The sequence below is a fragment of the Barbus barbus genome (assembly GCF_936440315.1).
Source record: "Barbus barbus genome assembly, chromosome: 18".
Classification (NCBI taxonomy): domain Eukaryota; kingdom Metazoa; phylum Chordata; class Actinopteri; order Cypriniformes; family Cyprinidae; genus Barbus; species Barbus barbus.
This window is the reverse complement of record NC_136746.1, coordinates 29,421,294-29,444,696: the sequence shown is the minus strand read 5'-3', so window position 1 is coordinate 29,444,696 and position 23,403 is coordinate 29,421,294. Positions and strand designations below refer to the sequence as shown.

The 23,403-nt window shown below is 35.8% G+C and overlaps 1 protein-coding gene across 6 annotated transcripts; it reads left to right on the top strand.

Annotated features, from left to right (window-relative positions):
- The first annotated feature begins 63 nt into the window (after nt 1-63).
- Nucleotides 64-23,403, top strand: LOC306884689 (putative E3 ubiquitin-protein ligase HERC4). Of its 6 annotated transcripts, none has more exons than XM_079440797.1 (24): nt 64-267; nt 1,680-1,962; nt 3,224-3,383; nt 4,129-4,205; nt 4,301-4,522; nt 4,603-4,694; nt 6,249-6,379; nt 6,504-6,664; nt 7,005-7,081; nt 11,498-11,622; nt 11,743-11,802; nt 11,902-12,013; nt 13,344-13,533; nt 15,830-16,002; nt 16,444-16,563; nt 17,330-17,428; nt 17,506-17,679; nt 17,749-17,892; nt 18,020-18,186; nt 18,640-18,706; nt 18,806-18,888; nt 19,021-19,204; nt 20,861-20,963; nt 21,765-23,403. In XM_079440797.1, the coding sequence occupies exons 2-24, from the start codon at nt 1,737-1,739 to the stop codon at nt 21,971-21,973; spliced, it is 3,156 nt and encodes a 1,051-aa protein (XP_079296923.1). In that variant the 5' UTR covers nt 64-267; nt 1,680-1,736; the 3' UTR covers nt 21,974-23,403. The 6 variants fall into 6 exon arrangements, with proteins under 6 accessions (XP_079296923.1, XP_079296921.1, XP_079296919.1 ...); XM_079440795.1 differs by having other exon boundaries at nt 16,429-16,563; XM_079440793.1 differs by having other exon boundaries at nt 6,981-7,081; nt 16,429-16,563.

The window sequence follows — 23,403 nt, the reverse complement described above, 5'->3', positions numbered from 1 at the left end:
ATTATGTGTGTGTGTGTGTTTCGTTCTAACCCCACCTCAGGAGCTCCGCGTGCGTGTGTCGTCACATCCGGTGTCGCAAAGGCTCTAGAATATTACCGTCGCTTCGCGTTCATTCTGCTGTGTGTGTATTTAAGCGTGTGTCCTGCGGCTGGCGCTCTTTCAGGCTGTCATGACATTACAGAACATATCTGCATTAACGTTCATGTAAACATAAACTCTGAACGTGTGCTGGACGCGTCCACAGGAGCGTTATATTCATATCAACAGGTAAGAAGAAGCAGGCAGGATTTATGAGTAACGTTATCCCTCATGGGTGTGGGTGCAGAAATATAGCGCTGTTCAACTCAACTAATGCCATATATTCGGGACTATATGTTTGTAGTCTTATTAAAGGCACACATTCGTGCATAACAGTAGTGAGGTGTGGTTTATTTTATTTTGTAAAGCTGTCATAGAAAACAAATACATATAGTTTTGCGCTAATACGAATTTAGCCTCAGAACTGCGTTTAAATACCAACCGTTTTAACGGTCATTTCCTCACGTTCCATAGAGATCAAGGCATTTAAATCTCACGTAAAATTCGATACAGTGTTACATTTGTTGTTATTTGATATAAAACCGTTACATGTATCTTTAAGCACTTAAAGCTGTAGTACCCGTTTTATTTGACTGTAAGCAGTGTTATGCAGTAAATGTTTACGTAAGTTACACACCTCCCTCAAACTGAACTTTCTAGATGGATTTCTGGAGAATTTTCTTTTCAAGGCGGGACTAACTTAAACGCTTTCATTTTTATCTATTTAAACCGTGGCACCCATTGACAACTGTGACTGCAGCTATACTATTATTAGGTTTGTATATGACAGGTTTGTGAGTTGAATTACTTCTAGGGTATATGGTTTACACTATATGGTTATAGTAAAGTGTAGTATATAAAGTATTTGGTGGCAAACTGGCAATTTAAAAATTGGGACTTCATAATATAAAGTGTAATTAGGTACATTTTAGTACTTTTGTGTAACTATGGAAGCTTGTTTCTGCCACGGAACAAATACATTTTAAAAAGAGTCATTGTGACTGTTTATCTTCGTTAATTATTTTTTCTCAGAATTTCTAGACTTTTTCTCTCAGACTTTTTTTCTTAATTTAAATTTAGTTTCTTGCAATTCCGAGTTTATATTTCTCAATTTTTCACTTGAGACTATTTTCCACAGAATTGTGTTATAAACTGACACTTTTTCTCACAATTCAGTTTAGATCTCACAGTTATGTTTTTTAGATGCAGAATAAATAATGCAATTGCAAATTTTTTTATGTTACAATTCTCTCTTTTTTTTCTTATCTATCATTTTTATTCCCATTTTCTATTTTTATTTTTTATCATTAAATCCCTTTTTTCCCCATTTTTTCATACCCTATATGCAGTCTAAAAGATTAAAAATTATTATTTTATTTTTAGTTATTTTATCTTTATTTATTTTTTTTCTCTTCACTTTAGCTTGAGGTGGTTCTGGTATTTGTTTCTGTTTTTTAATGAGTGAAAATCAATAATAATAATTCAAAAATAATAATTAGCATCTTGTTGCTGCTGCATTTAAGAGTTTGCTTTCCTCTGACAGGTGTGTGTGTGTGTGTGTGTGTGTGTGTGTGTGTGTGGGTGTGTGTGTGTGAGTGAAGCGGTTGGACCTGTAGGTCTTCACCTGCGGAAGAGAGCGGCCATACGGGCCTGTCGTCATGCTGTGCTGGGGAAATGCCTCGTACGGGCAGCTGGGTTTGGGTGGGATTGATGAGGAGATAGTGCTGGAGCCGAGGAAATGCGAGTTCTTCGAGGGCAAGCGTGTGCGGGATGTGGGATGCGGCAGACGTCATAGTGTCTTTCTTCTGGAGGACGGGACGGTGTACACCTGCGGCTGCAATGACCTGGGACAGCTGGGGCATGACAAAGCACGCAAGAAACCAGGTAAGACACTTTACACTAGAATATTTTACTGTTATTAATGTAATTACTTGATCTTAATTAAATTATTGAACTACATGATTCACTTCAAATCATTGTGGCTGATGTCATCAATCCCTCTTATTTTTCAAAGTTTTTAATAAGGTAATATTAAGGTGGTTCCTCTTCAATACGCCCATTTTTTATGATCCTGCTGGATTAAATCATGCCTCGCCCTTTTTGTACATTTTATGTAAAGTGCATCTTAAACAGCATTTCATGCTGACCTAAAATTGTCCCCTGAGAATAATATAATATGAATGATTGTTTTATTGAATTAGTTTTGTATTTAAGATCTGAGTAAAGGGTTTAATTGCTTTGATTTGTCCCTTTTTTTTGTCCCAAAGGGGAAAAAAATACAGTAAAAACTGCACAATTGTGAAATTTTATTGAAATAAAATATTAATATAAATATTTTTAATATAAAATAACTGCTTTCTATGTGAATATATAGTGAAATGTCATTTATTCCTGTGATCATTACTCCGGTCTTCAGTGTCACATGATCCTGACCAATATTTTTGTGGAAACCGTGATACATTTTTATTTTTCAGGAATCTCTGATGAATAAAAAGTTCAAAACAACATCATTTATTTAAAATATTGGATTTTTGGAGCATTATAAATGTTTTTACTGTCACTTTTGGTGAATTTAATGCATCCTTGCTGAATAAAAAGTTTTAATAAAAAAAAAAAAAGCCTGGTCTTTTGAATGGTAGTGCATCACAATCCCTCGAACTTTCCCTGTTTGAAAACACTGGGTTATTTTAGGTTATATCAATGAAACAGTCTGTACTTCCTCTGAAATCAATCTGATGGATGTTGTAACATATTATCATTCCACAGAAACGCATACGGGTCGGTCAGTGTGACATTGACTGCTGTTCTAACTGTCAGTTCAGTAGATATCACATGACCTCTAACTCCATGATCTAGAAGTGTCAAGCACAGACCATATAAACATCAAGATGGTTTGAAATGGTCCTTTATTCACATCACTGTTTCACAAGCCAAAGGCTCAAAACATAAAAACTGACAATAACAAATGCTTAAAAATTAAATAAACTTTCAATAATCAACATTAAGGACATTAATATTATACAAATGAATTTTGCTGTAGCAGATGCAACATATTGAAATGCACGCAATATATTGGCCAGTATTTCATGTAGTGCATCTGTATAATTCAGTCAAACCCTGTTATATGTTTACATCCCCTCTCTAGAACAGGTCGTGTCTCTGGATGCTCAGAACATCGTGGCCGTGTGTTGCGGTGAAGCTCATACTCTGGCTCTGAATGACAAAGGACAAGTGTTTGCATGGGGTCTGGGCTCAGACGGACAGCTCGGACTTTCAAACATTGAAGATTTTATCCGTATACCCAGGTAACAAAAAAAAAATCTGCACCTTTTAACCCTTAGAAGTACTAAATATCTCAGTATTATTGCCTCTGTGATGGGTTTGCCTGTATTTCAAAAAAATAAAACAATAATAATAATAATAAAATAAATTATTTTACCCTCTATATATTACAATACATTCACATTTGTTGAGAAACTTTATTTGGTGTCTATAAGACATGTAAACATATAACACAATTGAATAAAAATCAGCAAGGCTACGTTTTCTGTTAAGGGGTAGTAGACATTTGTGGATGGAATTGCATACAAGAGATTAGAACTAGATTTGTAATGATTTTAACTTTTTTTTTATATACTGTAATTTTTTTTAAGTGATTGGTGTTCAAAAAACATTGATTTAATAGAATACTGATGATTTAATAGTAAAAAAAATTTCATATATTGTAAATGTATTTTTTGAATTCAAAGATGTTATGTTCACGTGTTATACACAAAAATAAAAATTTTAATCAAATGTGACGCATGGAATGTATCTTCTTGTATTCAAATATATTTTTATTTAACATTTTTGCCCTCCATATATTTATATTTTCAAAAATATGCAAAAATTGCCTAAAAAACATTGGTATAAAATATATTTTTGTAATTTTTGGCCACTCTGTTTACAACATATTTTGCATATATTTGAAAAAAAAAAGGCTCGATCTGTACAAAAAAACTTGTAGACAAATATGATGATTATCACTGTGTTTCTGTTCTCTCCTCTCAGAACGGTCAAGAGTTTGTCAGAGGTTCACATTTCCCAGGTGGCCTGCGGATACTGCCATTCTCTTGCTTTAGCCAGCGGTATGATTCTGACTTAAACGCTAAACATTTCTCAACCTGATTATTGTGCCTCCTCACCCTAATTATGCAATATTATTCCCAAATTTTTGCTCAAGGAGGTCAGATATTCTCCTGGGGCCAAAATAAATTTGGACAGCTGGGGCTCGGGATGCAGGGAGCAAGCGTCTCCGCCCCACAAGTCATTCAGTCTTTGCAGGGTGTCCCATTTGCCCAGATATCTGCAGGGGGCTCTCACAGCTTTGGGCTCACGCTGTCTGGGGCCGTTTTCGGCTGGGGGCGAAACAATTTTGGCCAGCTGGGCCTCAGTGACAATGATGGTAAAACAAACACCTTAAACATTCATTTGAGTTTTCTCTGGTATAACAATTTTTATGGTGGGATGCGTGGTGTTCCTCAGATCGCTATTTCCCTGCCTTACTGAAGACTCTCAGGTCCCAACGGGTGGTTTACATATGCTGTGGAGAGGACCACACGGCTGTACTAACAAAGGTATTATTGCTTACTATAAGGGCTTAATAAGGAACCGTGTTGTAGTTTATGATTACATATTTAATACTGTATATCCATTCCACAGAAACGTATATTGGTCGTCAGGTTTTGTTGAAGACCGGTCAAATTATGTGTATAGCACTTTCCTCAATGCACAAAGCTGCTTTGCAGAAATTCATGTTGATGTTTATAATATCTCTACATCTTTATGCCTTATCACATTTAACAGATTAGAGTTGGATAATAATATAGTTTGCTTTTTGCTATGATACAAGCAGTTGAGAAATGCTATATAGTACAATGCATGCATAATTATTATTCTGGAAACTCATAGTTTGCAGCTCTGGAAAATTTTGGCACTGGAGACTGAAGTTTTCCTGATGGTTTAATTCTTGATTGAATGGCTAATTCTTCACCTTAATTCTCAAAGTCTTTTGCAGTTAATACTTTTACTTACTTTACTTTTGTCATTTAGCAGACGCTTTTGTCCAAAGCGACTTACAAATAAGAAAAAGTAACTAAAACTAAAAAGTTACAACTCTATAAATACTATCTACCCACATATTTAAGAAAATAAAGAAATTAAATAAAATTGACACATGCATATAACAACATTTCAATAATAAACATATAAATGAAAAAATTCAATAAAAAGCGATACTACTATCCCTTGCCGGTGTCCCTGCCCGGTGGAGTCGCACGGTAGAGTCGATGGTCTTTACACTCTTTGGTCTTCACACTAAGAGGGCTTCACACGACGACTGCCGCGGTATAATAACGAGCTGATTTCTTCTCAACCAGTTTTTGTTACCCTGCTGCCCCGATTAGCATTTCTTGTCCAAAGGTCTTGCCTTAATTTAGCTAAATCTATAGTATTGCATCCTTCCCATGGTCAATAAATATTTTTTTATTTTTTGGTGTGTTAAATCTCTTTTTCTGGCCCATTTCACCAGTATAAGAAAACCTGCTTAATAATTATGCACATCTGAGTAGAAGGTGTTTTTCACTTCTAGCCCTTGTTAATATTATATATCACTTGTAAATGATTAAACAAATTAATAGTAGTTATTTACATGATGTGGTTTGAAATGTGTAAAATGTGCTTGGAAAAAAATTATTATAAGTGTAGTAATATGAGTGTAGTATTTGTAAGTTCATAAAGTTGGACATGCTATATATTCTGCTTTATAAAAAGAGCTGGGAGATAATATAGGTACATTTTGCGTGCAATTGTGTTCAAATTTGCGATAAAATATCGCTTTACTTCACTTGAGTATACTGTATGTATTTGAATAAAGTTGGACATACTTGTATATCCAACTTTATATAAAGAGCTGGGCAATAATATAGTTACAATAAAAATGCAATAAAATATTGCTTTACCGTGATTATACTGTTTGTGAATAAAGTTGGACATACTGGTATATACAACTTTAAATAAAGATCTGGGTGATAATATAGTAGCATTTTGTGGCGAATTTTAAGAAATCAGGCTGTTGGGATTTGCTGTATAGTATAAACAGGTTTAGTAATTAGTAATTATTGTTTTTGTAGGAGGGAGGTGTGTTTACATTTGGAGCTGGTGGTTACGGTCAGCTGGGACACAACACCACACACCATGAGGTGAACCCCAGGAAGGTGTTTGAACTTATGGGAAATGTGGTTGCACAGATAGCTTGTGGTAGGTAAGTATCAAAGCATCCATAATGATTGTTTTATTTTATGTCTGTCTTAGTTTTCTACTACTTCCAAGAGTCTTGTATTTCTCATGAAGAACATGAATTGCTTTCATTTTCACCTGCATGTAAGGCAGCACACTTTGGCATTCATCCCTTCATCAGGAAAGATTGACTCGTTTGGTCTCGGCGGTAACGGACAGCTAGGAACCCGCTCCACCTGCAATAGGATAAGTCCTGCCCCTGTGAAGGGCTGCTGGCGAGCCCATTCTGATCCTGTGCCTATGGAAGTAGGTGGGTTGACTTTGTCTACATGAAGTCTTTCAGCAGAACTAATTTCTCTGACAACTATCCTTCTCAGTGTTTCTCAGATGCATTAAATGCATTGACTTTGATCTTTATGACTTTGCTCCATGCATGTCAGTATATCAAATAACTTTTCTGCACAAATGAAACTCTAGATCACACAGAGTTGAGTTGCACTTTAGTATTATACATGAGCACTTTTTGTTCACTCATCAGTGTCCCAGTCTGTGTACTGTGAATCAATGTGCTGATTCTAGGAGCTGATTAAGACTCGTCCCCGGAAAACCATGTTTTGATGTTTCAGATTTGACGGGGTTGTCTATTTCAGAGGTGGAGCAGAGTTTCTGTGTGAAGAGGATCTACGCTGGAGGAGACCAGAGCTTCGCTCACTACGCTTTACCTCAGGTATGAGGAGCAGAGGTCAAGGGTCAAACTAAAGGCTGCCAGAGGCAAAAAAAAAAAAAATATATATATATATATATATATATATATATATATATATATATATATATATATATATATATATATATATATATATATATATATATATATACACACACACACACATACAGGGTTCCTACGGGGAAAAAAGAAAGAGTATGGAAAAATATTTGTTTCCAGACTTTTGCACCTATTTATTTATTTTTTGTAATAATAGAAAATTAAGAGTTTAATGAAAATAAATTAATCGTACAATAAGTGAAGTTTCATGGCAGCTGTTTAGTGATTCTTCAGTGATCGCCAAATATGACAGAATGAAATCAACGTGCACATTTTCATTATGCAAATTGCAGGTTATAAGCATTTTGGCATACTGCCCCAATGAAAGCCAAATCTTAAACAGTTTTTTTTTTTACAGTACCAGTCTTTTTTATACACCCTTGAACTTGGCAAATTTTATGCCTTCAGTCCATGTCATGGTTTCTCCACCACCACAGAGGATGTGTTAAATTGGACATTAGGCCTTGATATTAGAGGTATAACGTAAGAAAAGCACATTTTGAGCAGGTAGATCTCTGTTAATTCATGTGCATCCATGTTTTATTCAAAGTAAGATGGCAGTGATGCACAAAGGAAACAGGTTTATGAAACTAGAAATTGTAATGCGTAAGCATGCAAAACATTCCCATGCACATGTGAAGACTTTCTTGATGGCACAAGAACGTTTCTTGTGTACATGTAAATGTCTGTTTTTTTTTTTGTTTTTTTTTTATCTTTTATTTGAGGGATTCTGTATGTTGTCACTTAGAGAAAATCAATGAAAAAAAACCCTGAGAAAATAAAAATATGAAGAGTTCATTTGCAAAAACCGATAACTTTTTTTGTTGTTGTTTTTTTCAGAAATCAGGTTTTTTTATTGCGCATTCCAAGTCATATCAATCAAACTGCAGTTGGGTTGTTTTGATTAAGTAATAATAACTAAACAAATACAGGCAATTTACAAAAGTTCATTGAAAGTGTTTTTTTTTTTTTACATATTAAAAGTTTAAAAGTCGTTTTTTGGCAAAAGCAGATAACTCCACATTTCATATTTTAGAGTTAAAAAAAACACTCGTTTAATCTTTGTAATCTCCTCAGATGACAATGTAGATGCCTGACAAACGTTGTTGTGATCATAGATTTATGGATGTGATTACACACGATACACAGAGCTTTTCCCTCTCCATTGTAATGCGCTGCTTTTGCAAGGATCCATGAAAACGTTTCAGCTTTTATTTTCCTTTTACACCCTGAAGAAAATATCACAGGTTCATCAAGTTCGTCGAAATTATCCATCCTCGATCACTTGTAGTCAGCTTTGACGAAACTCCTCTCAGCTAGCACGTCTTTTCAAAGTGAAAGCAGCCTTGTCACCTGACCTGAATACGGCGCGCTGATTCGCTAAAATGGATTTATCGGCTTCTGTTCAAAAATAACAAGGGTGCTTGTCAGCTTCTGCAGTAAAACGTGAACTCACGATGCCTTGAAACTAGGGGTGTGCGATATGACGATTTTTGATCGTGGACGATAAAAATGTCTCCACGATCTGCTTTTGAAGAAATATCATAGTATCGTGCTACAGCACACATTATATCAAATACAGTTCTGTCACCTCCGTCTCTATGTATTGTACAACACGACATACAGCAGTAGAGTTACTCAGACAGGACACTGCACTTATTCGCGATCGCAAAAGTACATTATTTGCACACAAGCCTTGCTGGTTAAATGTTTAATTCACGCGCTGGTCTGACGTGTGCTTTTTCTGAGCGCATACACCCGAAGCGCATGAACTAAAAAGCCTGTCTAACAGCGCCTGATTACTGAACTAACTTATCTTTTGCGCTAATATTGTCAAAACACACAAGGTTTACATACAGACTCAGTTGGTTATGTCTAAAATGAAAGTAAATAGTTAAGAGAGAAACGGATGCGTTCCTGTATATTAGATGCGTGCAGCTCTTAAAGGGACAGGACACTAAACATGTTGTCGACTGTCATTAAAGCGATAGTTCACCCTAAAATTTAATTTCTGTCATTATTTACTCACTCACATGTTGTCCCAAACCTCTATTAATTTCTTGTGCTGAACCCAAAAGAAGATATTTTGAAGAATGAGGGTAACCAAACAGTTGCTGGTCTACATTGAATTTGATATCAGGAAAGAAAAATCCTATGGAAGTCGACCAGTAACTGTTTGGTTTTCCACCTTCTTCAAAATAGCATTTATGTTCAGCAGAAGAAAGAAACTCATTCAGGTTTAAAACTACTTTTGAGTAAATGATGGTATAAAAATAAAACATTATGACAGAATTGACAGACAGATGACAGAATATTTATTTTTGGGGGGAACTATTCATTTAACGTTAACAAAACACAAAGAGAAAAATCACTCACTATTCTTGACTGAAAAACTTTAATACAGTTGCTTTAGGAATCAGTCTATATAGTGTTTTATTTTTATATTTCTTCATTCAATTTCATTGAATGCTCTGCTAAATACACCTATTGTACCTGAAAATAAAGCACTGTTTGTTTTATTTGTATATTATATGTATTTGTAATGTGTATCTTTGTTCTTATTTTTTAATAAGAAAGATAAAATAATGACAGATTTTTATCTTCGCTCCACTTTGGCCTAAATATGTCTTTTTTTTTTTTTACCTTGAAAGGCTTTGTCTTTCTAGTTTGGCTGTAATGCTCAGACAACTTGTAAAACCAAAATAGTAAAACTATGATATTTTTCCCATATCGCCCACTGAAAAGGCATCTGTTCTCTATAGTTAGGTGGAATGCTAGTCCATTACGGAACTCCCATAAGAAGTGTGACAGGAGACAGATGATTGTTCGTCGGTTTAATCTCTTCAAGATGGGTCATTTCACATCATCCAGCATTGTACAGTCATTAAATTAACAGAGGTAGTAATTGTGGTTTAATCTGGAATAAACAAATAAAATATCAGTATTTGTCTGTATACAGTAACATAAACATTTGCCTTAATACCACTTCTCTATACATTACTATTAAGTACAACCCGACAAATGGCGGCAAACATATGCACGTAAATCACACACGCCTCACTCCTCCACATTCTGTATAAACTTAACTACAATATGAACCGGTGACCACAATCATATATGCAGCGGTAACATCATCGCGATATGACCGGGAAAGGAAGATAAATTAACTTACATTCATGCACGTACATTTACCACTCGATGAAATAGCAGCAGAGAATGAAACTGAACGTAAACTGGAACTGCCGTCAGCGCTCTGTACACGCACGTCACAAATGAATACGGAATTTAGTGCACCCACCCCTACTTGAAAGTAGACAATACAGGCTTTTTTGACAAAATGTGTTTAGGGTTCAGATCGTACTATATGTGGAGAATAACAATCAGCTCTTTAAAGTGACGTTTATCAGTTTTTGCAAATTAACTCCTCATGTTTACTGATGACTGTACTATATACCAAATATAAAACATGACATATGAAAACATATGAAAATAATGCTCTATAAACCGTTTGTTAAAAATGGTCTGAAAATCTACCAAGAGGTTTGGAAATTTGAAATGGAAAAGGTGTAGGAACCATATATATATATATATATATATAAAATGTGTATATGTATGTATTTATGTATCTATGAATTATTATTGTTACTGTTATTTTACTTTACTTATTTTTATTGTTATTTTTACTATTAAAAGTATTGTATATGATTTTTACACGAAGAGTCAAAATTTATGGACAAGGCTTAATCTATTATGATTTATCATGATGAAAAGTGCTATAATGCGGTGTTAGTGGTTAATATTATTTCCCCACGGCCCACACAGCCTTTGTTACATCAGAAAATTCGAGAAAACTGCACAGTTACAATTAGATGACGCATTATAAACCATTACTTTTTCAGAGCAGCATGTACTGATGAGTCATGTGCAGTAAGACCAAGGACATTTAATTAGAAAGAAAGAAAGGTCAGCTTTAATTTTGTGTTGCCTTAAAATCATATTTGCAGTGAATGAAGGAACAAAGTGAACACTGAGCAACTGCTTAACAATATCCAGTGAGATGCTTGTTCAGCACAACTGTCTAGATTTTATGCATTTTATGGTTATTGTATAGTAAAAGGACCATCCACAGGTACTATAATTATAAGAATTATTTCCAGTCAGCCCAAATCATGTTTTACATGGTAACATAACAGGTCATCGTCCAAAACTATCAAATGTATTTCAAAAATGTGCCGTATGTGTTAGTTTGTACAGTTCCCTTTGTAGCGATTAGCCGTTTGCTGATATTCCTGTTTAAATGACTCAGCTGTATTGTTGTAGGACGGCAGCCCTCCAGTTGATCTGAGGATAACCAGACCTGATGGACAGATATACACGCTCACTGATGACCTCATCCAAAAATGGCTCAGTCACTGCCATGGGAGACTATCACCAGAAATCACCAAGTACTGCTTTTTACATTCATTATTAAATTAAGGCGTGTAGATGAAACTCAGTCTGACCTACTAAAGTATAACCTGAATTCAAATCAAAGAACTTAAAACTGTATTTTGTGTCTCTTGCAGTGAGATTGATCTTGTGTTCTCTTCAGCAAGTTGTCTCAATGGAAGCTTTCTGTCTGGAAGGTAACTAAGCCGTTATGCATTTAATACATTATAATACTCTGTTTAAACCTTATAAATAGCTGATGATCTTTTCTCTAATGAGAGTGTTTTGTTCTGCAGTAATCCAGATCACTACAGCACTAACAGTAAGTGCTCAGGTGTAGACATTAACACGGCTCGCCTGCTCTACCACAGACTAATCCAGCCCGATTACCCACAAATCTCACAAATTGTGAGTAATTTCTCTTTTGTCATTTTATCTCATTCAGTAGACGTACGGTAACTTTAAAGTAGTTTTCCCAAAAATTAATATTTGCTGAAAATGTACTCTTCCTCAGGACATCCAAAATGTAGATGAGTTTATTTCTTCATCAGGTTTGTATAAATGTGTCTCTGCATCAGTGTCTCAGCAATGGATGCTCTGCAGTGAATGGGTGCCGTCAGAATGAGAGTCCAAACAGCTGATAAAAACATCACAATAATCCACACCACTCCAGTCTATAAATTAACATCTTGTGAAGTGAGAAGCTGCATGTTTGTAAGAAGCCATCTTAAATCCATCTTTAAGGTTTTTAAACTTTAGACCTTTGCTTCTGGCCAAAACATGAAGTGAAAACTCCCATCTCCTGTTGTCTCTCAAATGAAAATTCACCCAAATATTTGTTTAGAGCCGTTTCAGACTGTTTTGTCTTGTAGACTGTGCTTGATCTGCAGATTTCTCTCCTAATTCAGATCAGATGACTCTCACTGAAGAAAGCAATATTATGGATAGAGGACTCATATTTTAGCCAGAAGCAGTGGTTTGAAGTTAAAAACATCTTAATGATCGATTTGTTTCTTACAAACACGCAGCTTTTGGTTTCTCCAGACATTAACTGATGGACTGGAGTGGTGTGGATTATTGTGATGTTTTTATCAGCTGTTTGGACTCTCATTCTGACGGCACCCATTCACTGCAGAGTAGGGGTGTGCGATATGAACATTTACGATCATGGACAATAAAAATATGTCCACGATCTGCTTTTGAAGAAATATCGTAGTATCTCGCTACAGCACACATTATATCAGCTGCAGTTCTGGCGCCGCCGTCTCTATGTAGTGTACAACGCGACATACACTCACATCAGTGTTAACTCAGCGAGAAATGAGAAAGATTTTTATCTTCGCCAACTTTGGCCTAAATATCCACCATTCTTTTTTATATTTTATTACATTGAAAGGATTTGTCTTTATAATCGGGAAATTAGTTTGCCTGTACTGCTCAGACAAAATAATAAAACCAACATGACAAAGAACCGTGATAAAATCGTGAAATCGTGATTTATATAAATAAATAAAAAATCGTGATATGATATTTTTGCCATATCGCCCCCCCCCTACTGCAGAGCATCCATTGCTGAGACAGTGATGCAACGCTTCTCCAAATCTGATAAAGAAACAAACTCCTCTACATCTTTGATGACTTAAGGGTGTGTAAATATTCAGCAGACTTTCATTTTTGGTTGTATTCTTAAGTGCTCTTCATTCCTGTTGTAACCAGTGCTTGGTTAATCTTAATACAGGTAGCTGCTAGTTTGGAGAAGAATCTCCTCCCCAGATTGAGCAGTTCTCCTCCAGACATTGAGGCTCTGAGACTGTACCTCACGCTGCCCGAGTGTCCGCTCCTCAGCAACCCCAACAACTACACCACCCTCACTATTCCCTTCGCCAAGGCCGTCGTAAGCCTGAAAGACACCCCCATCAAAGTGCTTGGTACGTCCCGTCTTCTATGAGAGGAGTTCTGTTTGTTGAGCTTCATAACACCGAACAATATTTCAGTTGGCTTATCCACAGAAAGGCTATATTTAAAGTGAACATTTTTAGACTGTTCTTCATAAATGGAGGACACAAATATACTTCACAGACTTCTTTAAAGTCGTCATGAAATCAAAATCACTTTATTTACTTTACTATCGCACATTGCTAGTCTTGATGTTAACAATTAATCCGTGCAAGTTAATCCGCTGAAAAAAATAGTTTGTCTTGGTAATCTTTAATCAAAATCTGAAAATGCTCCTTCCCTCTAAAATGACGGGCCTTCTCTGATGACATCAGTTTGACGGCTTGGGCATGAGCGTGACATCTTTAACCACGCCCCTCCAACGGTCAGTTAATTTCTGAATGAAACGCCTACTTTATTGCAGCCAATAAATTTGCAGTAGAAAAAACAAGCCATGCCCTCTATTTTCCTCATTCAATATTCTGTTTCTCTCGGAAGTACGTCACAATATGGAAATAAAAACGGTTGCAAACTTCCGGTTCATGTGGACTTTAAGACGACTTCTCCTGCCTAGGAACATTTCCAGACCAGTTGGATCTTTACATTCTAGGCTGGTTTTGTTTTCTGAAGTGAAAAAACAAACAAGTTTACAACTGCATACATGTACACAATGGCCACATTTACAGGGATCCAACGGGGTTTGGAAAAGTATGGAATTTGATTTAAGTATTTTCCAGGTCTGGACAAGTATGGAAAAATATTTGTGTTTCCAGACTTATAATAGAAAATTAAGAATTTAATGAAAATAAATTTATCGTACAAGTGAGGTTTTATGGCAGCTGTTTAGTGATTCTTTAGTGATCGCGAAATATGACAGAATGAATTCAAGGTGCACATTTTTATTATGCAAAATGCATTAAGCATTTTGGGTTTTTTGTTCACACTATATTCTTAGCACCGTATTACGTAACCTCAAGGACCTTTGTAAAAATAAAAAATATACAGACCTTTATGTGCGCACAATGAACCATTAAATTTAGCATATAGGACAATGCACATTGAGCCACCTGTTGTGCCATCAGACCATTTCGCGGTGTGGTTTCTTGGCCACCACAGAGTATGCGTTACCTAAGGCCTTGAAATATGGCATACTGCCCCAATGAAAGCCAAATCTTAAACACTTTTTTACAGTAACAGTGTTTTTTATAGACCCTTGAACTTGGCAAATTTTATGCCATCAGCCCATTTCATGTGATGGATTCTGTGCCGCCACAGAGGATGTGTTAAATTGGACATCAGGCCTTGATATTAGAGGAGAAAAGCAACATTTTGAGCAGGTAGATCTCTGTTAATTCATGTGCATCCATGCTCTCGTTTTATTCAAAGTAAGATGGCAGTGATGCACAAATGAAAAAGGTTTTATAAAACTAGAAATTGTAATGTGTAAGCATGCAAAACATTACCATGCACATGTGAAGACTTTCTTGGTGGCACAAGAAAGTTTCTTGTCTACATGTAAAAGTAGGTATTTTTTATTTTTAATATTTTTTATTTTAGGGACTCTGTATGTTGTCACTAGAAAATCTATGAAAAAAAATAATAATATTTACGTAATTAAAATAATAATAATTAAATTAAATAATATTTACAGATGACTGTACTATATACCAAATATAAAGCTGAAAATAATTTGTTATAATTTATTTATAATAATTAAATTCATGTTAAATATGGTCTGAAATCTACAGAGAGCTTTGGAAATTTGAGTCTGGAAAAGTATGTAATTTTGAAATGGAAAATATGTAGGAATCCTGCATTTACCAAATGCTTTGTGCACTATGAGTGTACAATAGGCAATGGTCAATTTCTGCACATTGTTTGGCATTTCTGAAGTATTTAATTTCTCACAACTACACTTCTAAAAAAATTAAGGCTTAAGAATAGTTTCTTTTCTAAGTGATATCCATTTTCATTGAGTTTGTTGATTAATCTCATGTGAGTTTTCATACTTCACCCCAATATTAAGTGAACAAAACAAATATATATACATATATCTATAAATCATACTTTTTTTTTGCATTGTGACAATTTCTTGCCAAATAAGCACATTTTCTCCCCCAAATTTTCAAAGAATGTATGCACATAAAACAACCCAAACTTTAAGCTTTTAGCAGCTACTTCAAATTTTCAGGCTAGCTTGCGATTAAAATCTGTGGCCTGCACATTTCACGTGTGGTTTTTGCTGACATTTTCAATCAACCATTGTTATTTTTGTGGGGTTTTTTTAAGGAAACTGGTGGTCAAAGTTTGAGCCAGTGGTCTTCCAGAGGTTGGTGGAGCTGTACAAGGAGGTGGTGGTGTATCTGTTGCGGATGCAGAAACTGGGAATTCCTCTTTCTGAGCAGAGGATCTTCACCTGCTTCCTGCACACCTCACTCAAATTCCTGGAGATCCTCCACTCGGTGAGCACCACAGTTTGTAAACGTAGACATTGGCTGTGCCCCATTTCACATAACATCTGTCCTAAATGCTAAAATTAGAATTAGTGTGTCCCAAATCATAGTACATTAAAAGAGTATGCCAGCATTTATACGATATACTCTGGTGATGTACTTCACATTCACCAGAAACATTAATCATTTTAGTGTGCGCATAAATTTGTGCATTGGAACACATCCTGTCTTTTGAAATAGGAAATTCTGTAATATTGCTTTACATTTATGCAGTTAGCAAATGCTTTTATCCAAAGCTATTTGTCAAAGAACGAACAATAGCCATAATGCACAATTGTAGCTTTATTATGCAACTAGATTAGGAAGCAGGCTAGAGAAGAGGTGAAATGCAGAATAAAAAGTTTTTATTTTTTATTACATGCTAATATCATTCAGATTTTCCTGTTGCAGGTTAATGAGCGTGCTGGACAGATCATCCAGTATGACAAGTTTTATATTCATGAATTGGATGAGCTCATTGACATCAGGAATGATTATGTCACCTGGTTTCAGCAGCAGATGTTCTCTGTGGTGAGTTTTCTGTATTGTTCAAAGGTAATCATTATACGCTTTTGAATTTTATGATCATTTACAGTAACTACAGTGTGGCGTGTGTAAATCCTTTGCTACTAACAGCACCAAACTGAATGGGGTCATGTTTGAAACTTACTATTATTTTGGATGGATCTGTTTTCTGCCAATAGTGGTTTAAAAATGACACTTTTCTGCATCTTTCAATCTGTGAATACCGAATTAGTTTTTGCATTGTTGAGAGAAAAAAACAGAAAAACAAACATAATTCACATCTGTCACATTTTATTATTACATTCAGTAATAATGTGAATTACCGGTAAAAAAAATGAAGCCTTTACAAACAATAAATGCTTTCAATTTGACTGTATTCAGAAAAAAAAAACAAGAATGAGAAATTTAAGTATAAAATTTTAGTGGTATTCGTTATAAACAACATGTTGTAAACTCAAGGCCAAAACTTACTTACCAACATGTGGGAAATGCGCTATACAAATAAACTTTTTGCTTATCTCTATGATTCAGCACAAATTCAAATGTGTCCATATTTTTTTGCTAATCTATAATTTATGATGTATACAAGGCTTTGTATTTCAATATGTTTGCTTCTGTTTAGTTATCTGCATTTTGGTTAGATGATGAATTATCTGAAGTACGTTTCAGATGATAAAAAATGTGACTTAAATTCCAGTAAATGCAGTAGTCATAATACTGCATACAATCACATCCTCATGTTCTCCTCTGTCTCGTCGTCTGTTTTGTGCAGGTCATGGACTCTCAGGTGATCATGTGCAAATACCCGTTTGTTTTTGACGCTCAGGCAAAGACGGCGCTGCTTCAGACTGATGCTGTGATCCAGATGCAGGTGAGAGTGATCTGCCTCATCTGATGATTTGTCATCATGTTTTACCGAAGTGAGCTCACGGTGCTGTTTGTGACCAGATGGCGGTGGATCAGGCTCAGAGACAAAACTTACACTCTCTGTTCCTGTCCGGTGGAGGAGTGGAGTCAGTAAACCCCTGCCTCATCCTCATCGTACGCCGAGAAAATGTGGTCGGGGACTCCATGGAGGTGCTGAGGAAGTCCAAAAACGTTGATTACAAGAAGCCACTTAAGGTAAAAGAGTTAGTCAATCTGTTCCTCTTTAGTGCTGCTTTGGCAGTTTTTAATTGTGTTATTCTGCAGGTGATCTTCGTTGGAGAGGAGGCCGTAGACGCTGGCGGTGTGAGAAAAGAGTTCTTCCTTCTCATCATGAAAGAACTCTTGGACCCTAAATATGGGATGTTCAGATATTACGAGGAATCCAGACTCATCTGGTTCGCTCACAAGGTACAGTAAAAAAACACAAATGCCCACACTTGGTGTCCTTCACGAAAAAAACTATTCTAAAGTCTTTTAGGACCATCTTACTGTAGTGTAAGATGAGAAAATGTCAATCAGATATGCTTTACTGCAGACATTTGAAGACATTGATCTGTACCATTTGATCGGTGTGGTTTGTGGGTTGGCCATCTATAACCTCACTATAGTGGAGCTGAACTTCCCACTAGCGCTGTACAAGAAACTCTTGAAGAAAACTCCCACTCTAGAGGACCTAAAGGAGCTCATGCCTGACGTAGGAAGGTGGGTTTGTTTTAGTCGATTGATGAAACTTTGATTTTCTGTGTTGTGCTTAATATTTCCAGAGCATGAAAGGCTCATATTATGAAATATCAAATGTACCTTGACTGTTTTAGATGTTTGATGTACTATCAAAGCACTGTGACCTAAAACGTTCTTCCCAGTCCATAAACTTCTGACATTAGACAGAAGGATTTGGACGTACGTAATTCATTCATTTAGTCAAAACATATAATGCAGTGCAATATAATGATGATTGAGAGCTGAACAAATAATTGTACCTCAAAAGCCTGATGTTCATAATTTGACACTCACATCAGAATGCAATCATTTTGAGACCTTGTGTGAATGTGTGCATCAAATATAATACTGTTAGCTTTATAGGTCGAAGTAATAATTTTGGATTAGTTTAAATGTGATCCTCATCAATGGTTTTCTCCGTCTGTGGATCTGCAGAAGTCTTCAGCAGCTGCTGGATTATATGGAGGATGATTTTGAAGACACTTTCTGCCTGAATTTCACAGTAAGAACAAGCTGTTTGTACGTAATGTCTGTCTTTAAATGCATGATTCATTAAAAAAAAATACATGCATGTGCGGTCATTTTTATTTTATGATGACAGATCACAGAGGAAATTTTTGGCACCACAGAGGTATTAGAGCTGGTTCCCAACGGGACAGACATCAGCGTCAACAAGTCCAACAGGTATAAGATAATACATTCACTCAACATGTTGTTTGACACTAACTGACTTCAGTTCACGTATAAACTCCAGTATTTGTGATTTGATTTATATTTTTGCCTAACTAAATGGTTTAACCTATTCAACCTATCCAGGCAGGAGTTCGTCAATGCCTATGTCGATTATATATTCAACACCTCTGTGGCTCCTCAGTTCAGCGCTTTCTACGCGGGATTTCACAAAGTGTGTGGAGGGAAAGTTCTAGAGCTTTTCCAGCCCAGTGAACTGCAGGCCATGGTCATAGGAAACACCAATTATGACTGGAAGGAGTTAGAGAAGGTAAAAATGAACTGTGGATGAATTGTATCAGCTGATAGCATCATTTGCTCAGACTGCAGCTGGTTTTGTGCTGTAAATCAACATTGTGTGTTTGGTAGGGTTGGGTATCATTTGAATTTTATCAATTCGGATTCTGCTTATAAATTCCGAGTCTTATCGATTCCCAGTTTCAATTCCAATGTGGTTAAAAATTAGTCAAACATTTATATATTAAACACATTTATTCCGTCTCTTTTTGCAAAACATTTCATTGCAGCTGAATACCATGAACAAAAATCAGCCGGCTACATAAAAACTAGGGATGTGAATCAATGATTCAATTCGATTACAATTATCATGTCAACGATTCGATTCAATTCGATATCACGATGCATCACGATTTATATCAAATTTAATTTGTGCATTTTTATTAAATTATATAAGCAGGCTACTTTTTAAAATAATTGTTAATTAATTATTGTTAAGAATTAAAAGTAAATATACAGTGGTGTGTGAAAGTGTTGGCCCCCTTCCTGATTTTTTAATTTTTTTGCATGTTTGTCATACTTTAATGTTTCAGATCATCAAACAAATGTAAATATTAATCAGAGATAACACAAGTAAACACAACATGCAGTTTTTAAATGAAGGGAAAACAAAATCCAAACCCACATGGCCCTGTGTGAAAAAGTGTTTGCTTTCCACCCCACCCCCCCCCCCCCCCCCCCCCCCCCCGTTAAAACATAAATGTTTACACATCAATTTCGTATCATAAAAATAGATGCAAGTGCATTTAACCGCAGCCACGAGCTTCAGGACAAACAAACACAAAGAGCACGCGAAAGTCTGTCAGTACGTGAGTTTTGTGCATCTGATACGTACTGCATTCCAAACAAAGCAGAAATGAAAGCATATCTAAAGTAAAAGACTAAAATAACCACTAGCAATGTGCATGTGTCTCACGGCGCATATTCTGTGCAATGAAGCGGCCTGCCGCGTTTGTCTCTAGCGCACACGTGCCATAGGCAGGAAAAAGCCAAGCTCTGATTTTAAAATAGAGAGTGCAATTTTAATACTCTTGTGACAAGCGCGTATGCGAATGACGTCATAGGCTATAATCGATTATGGTCTATTACTGTATCGATGCAGAATCGTCCACGTCTGCATTGCAATGCATCGATGCAACGATTAATTTTCAACACCCCTAATAAAAACTGGACTCGATTAAGAGCTGTTTGTGTGCAAAATAGAGCTGCATGATTCTGGATAAATTGAGACTTTTGTATAGTTCTCTCACAATTCTGAAGAAAAAATATTAGACAACTAAACAAAATCTCATGGAATTTATGAATGGAATGACTCTGAATATGTACTTGTTTCATTAGTGGATGAATCAGTGTTTTTGAATGAATCTGAATGAATGATTCAAAGACGCATACATTTTTGTATTTGTCTTTGAACAGCCCCTTTTCGCCACATAAAAATAAAAGATGCGCATTGATAGGTGGAATTTTTAAATTTAAATTTTCCAACATGTATCCGATTCCTGACCTTAAGTATCTGGTTTTGGAATTGGAATTGACTTTCGATTCCCAAGCCTAGTGTTTGGAAATGTTTTGCTGCTGTAGTTTGTTGATGTTGTAAATGTTCTGCGTGACTGTATTTATTGATTCTCAGAGCACAGAGTATAAGGGCGAGTACTGGGCCGATCACCCCACCATCAAGATATTCTGGGAAGTGTTTCATGAGCTGCCTTTGGAGAAGAAGAAACAGTTCCTGTGTAAGTGAACCATCTTTGAGTTTAGATTTACACAGTGTCCCACACATCATTCATCTGCTCTGAACAGGACCTCAGATTTGTACAATTGTCCCTCTTTTCAGTGTTCTTGCACTTCAGGCAAAATCATGTTTTCCTGCACTCGTCAGCAGTGGCTTTGTAGCATGTCTTCTTTTAGACTAGTGGAGAGAAAACATCCAAAATATACATTTAAATGATTATTTAATATATTCTGAAGGTTTTTACAGAACGGTTTGTTCATCTATCATTCGCCTGGTTTTATTGTTGCACTTTATCTGTGTGCATCTTTAGTTTTTGATTACAATGCAGATCTTTAGTGTAATCTCAATGTTTTGTTTTTTTGCTCCACTTTAGTAACACTTACATACACTAAACATAACATTTTTATTCCTATCTATATTCTGAAGGTTTTTATAGAGGTTTGTTCATATATTATGTTTGTTCACCTGATATATAAAACATTTTATTCCTGAATCGTGAAATGTATTTTTATCTGTTGACTATTTTCTGATTTTATGAAGTGATTAAAAAGAGAAACCCAAAGCCCCCCCGTAAAACCTTTCATTCTAATATGTCAACAAAATCAAACAAGAACAATTTTGAATGCAGCTTTTCTGGAAATGTATGCAAATTAGTGAATATTCAATGAAGTACACAACTTTTGTCTTAATGTACTGTGGGCAAAGTATGGTGTTTAAGTAACTTTACCTAGCTGTCTCTGGCGGGTTATGCTCAGAACCTCAAGCTCATGTTTTGATGTTGTCTTCCTGTCATCTACACTAGTGTTCCTCACGGGCAGCGACCGAATCCCCATCCTGGGCATGAAGAGCCTGGCGTTAGTGATCCAGCCTACCAGTGGCGGCGAGCAATATTTCCCTGTAGCGCACACATGCTTCAACCTGCTGGATCTGCCCAAGTACACCAATAAGGAGACACTCAAAGAGAAACTGCTGCATGCCATCGAACACAACCAGGGCTTCAACCTCGTCTGACTTCAGCGAGCGCAGAACGAGCAATCCGTATAAAGACTGTATGACACACAGGTACCACACGCTTCAGCCCACAGAAACGTTTGCGTAGTTCATTGTGTGACTGCTGCCTTTTGAGTTGTTTTCAAAATTAGCATAGAAATGTTTATTATGAATAATGTACGATCAGTTACAATTTGAATAAAGACACTTGTCTGCATATACGGTGTCTGCAAAAAACAGTATTTGTATATCAGAGTTTTGTTACTTACTCAAAGTTTGGGTGATATTTGTGTGCTAGTGAGCATTAAACAATATCTCCTTTTTTTTTTGTTTTTGGTTTTTGAAGTGGGAGAGGGGAAATATTTCACCCAAAAATGTACTCGCGCTCAGGCCATCCAAGATTAGGATGAGGGTGAGCACATTTTTCAACTAATATTCATTTCTGGAAGAATTACTCCTTTAAACATGCAACAAACTACAGTAAGGTTCTATACATTGACATAAGTATCATAAACAAAAAACTGTATTTTACAGAATTATTAATTGATAAATTTACAGTTAATTCATAAATACACTGCTGCTCATTATTAATTCAAAATGCATTAACTACTGTTATAATACTATTACTGTAAAAATTACACTGAGATTATTAAATGCTATTATTTATTGTTAACGATAGTATTAACTAATGTTAGCATATGCAATCTTTTTGTAGAGTTAACAGTAAGACTGTTAGCATTACAAAACCTTTGTTTTTTATTTAATTTAATTACATAGAATATGATTTTATTCTAAATGACCTCACAAACTAACGCCTCATGGATGCAATAGATACTAAGATGTTGGATTTGCTAAATGTGTGATTTTTTTTTTAAAAACATTTTGGCATATTGTTCAGATTCACTTTAGGATGTAGTGGATGAATACTGATGCAGAATCATTTTGTTCTGCACATAATTCTGTTCAAAGGAAGTGGTGTGTCCTTGCAGGATCTTAGACCACTTTTGTGTCATGTGCCTTAACTGAAAACACACACACAGATTGTTTTGGGCTTTTTTGGGTTTCATTTTTTCGAAGTTTGAGTAAGTATCAATATCTGATAGCAGCAGCAGAACGTGTCTTATGAAAACTGTGTTCATCGCTTGTTATTATGTTCATATACTGGAGTGGCAATGCAAAGTCTTACAGGTGTTAAGAAGTTTGCATGGTTACAGAATCAAATAAAATACCACTGATAACATTCAAAGTAATAATTTATGTCTAATACAAATAATAAGTGGGTCTGATGATTCGAGTTAAACTCCATCAGTCTTAATCTGCTCATCACACACGTGTCTATACTGTGTGAACTTCTAGTTGCTGTGCCATTGTGTGAGTGTTGAAGGAAGCAATCAAAATGCTGACATGTTTCCTGTTTGTAAATTGTAAATAAACACATTTTTTTCTAGATT

Bases quoted from the DNA above. Each gene is read 5' to 3' on its own strand.
- LOC306884689 (XM_079440793.1), top strand. From the start codon at position 1,737: ATGCTGTGCTGGGGAAATGCCTCGTACGGGCAGCTGGGTTTGGGTGGG. The intron at 16,003-16,428 runs GTGAGCACCACA...AATATCATTCAG, and splicing joins TCCTGGAGATCCTCCACTCG to ATTTTCCTGTTGCAGGTTAA. The intron at 18,889-19,020 runs GTATAAGATAAT...CAACCTATCCAG, and splicing joins AGCGTCAACAAGTCCAACAG to GCAGGAGTTCGTCAATGCCT.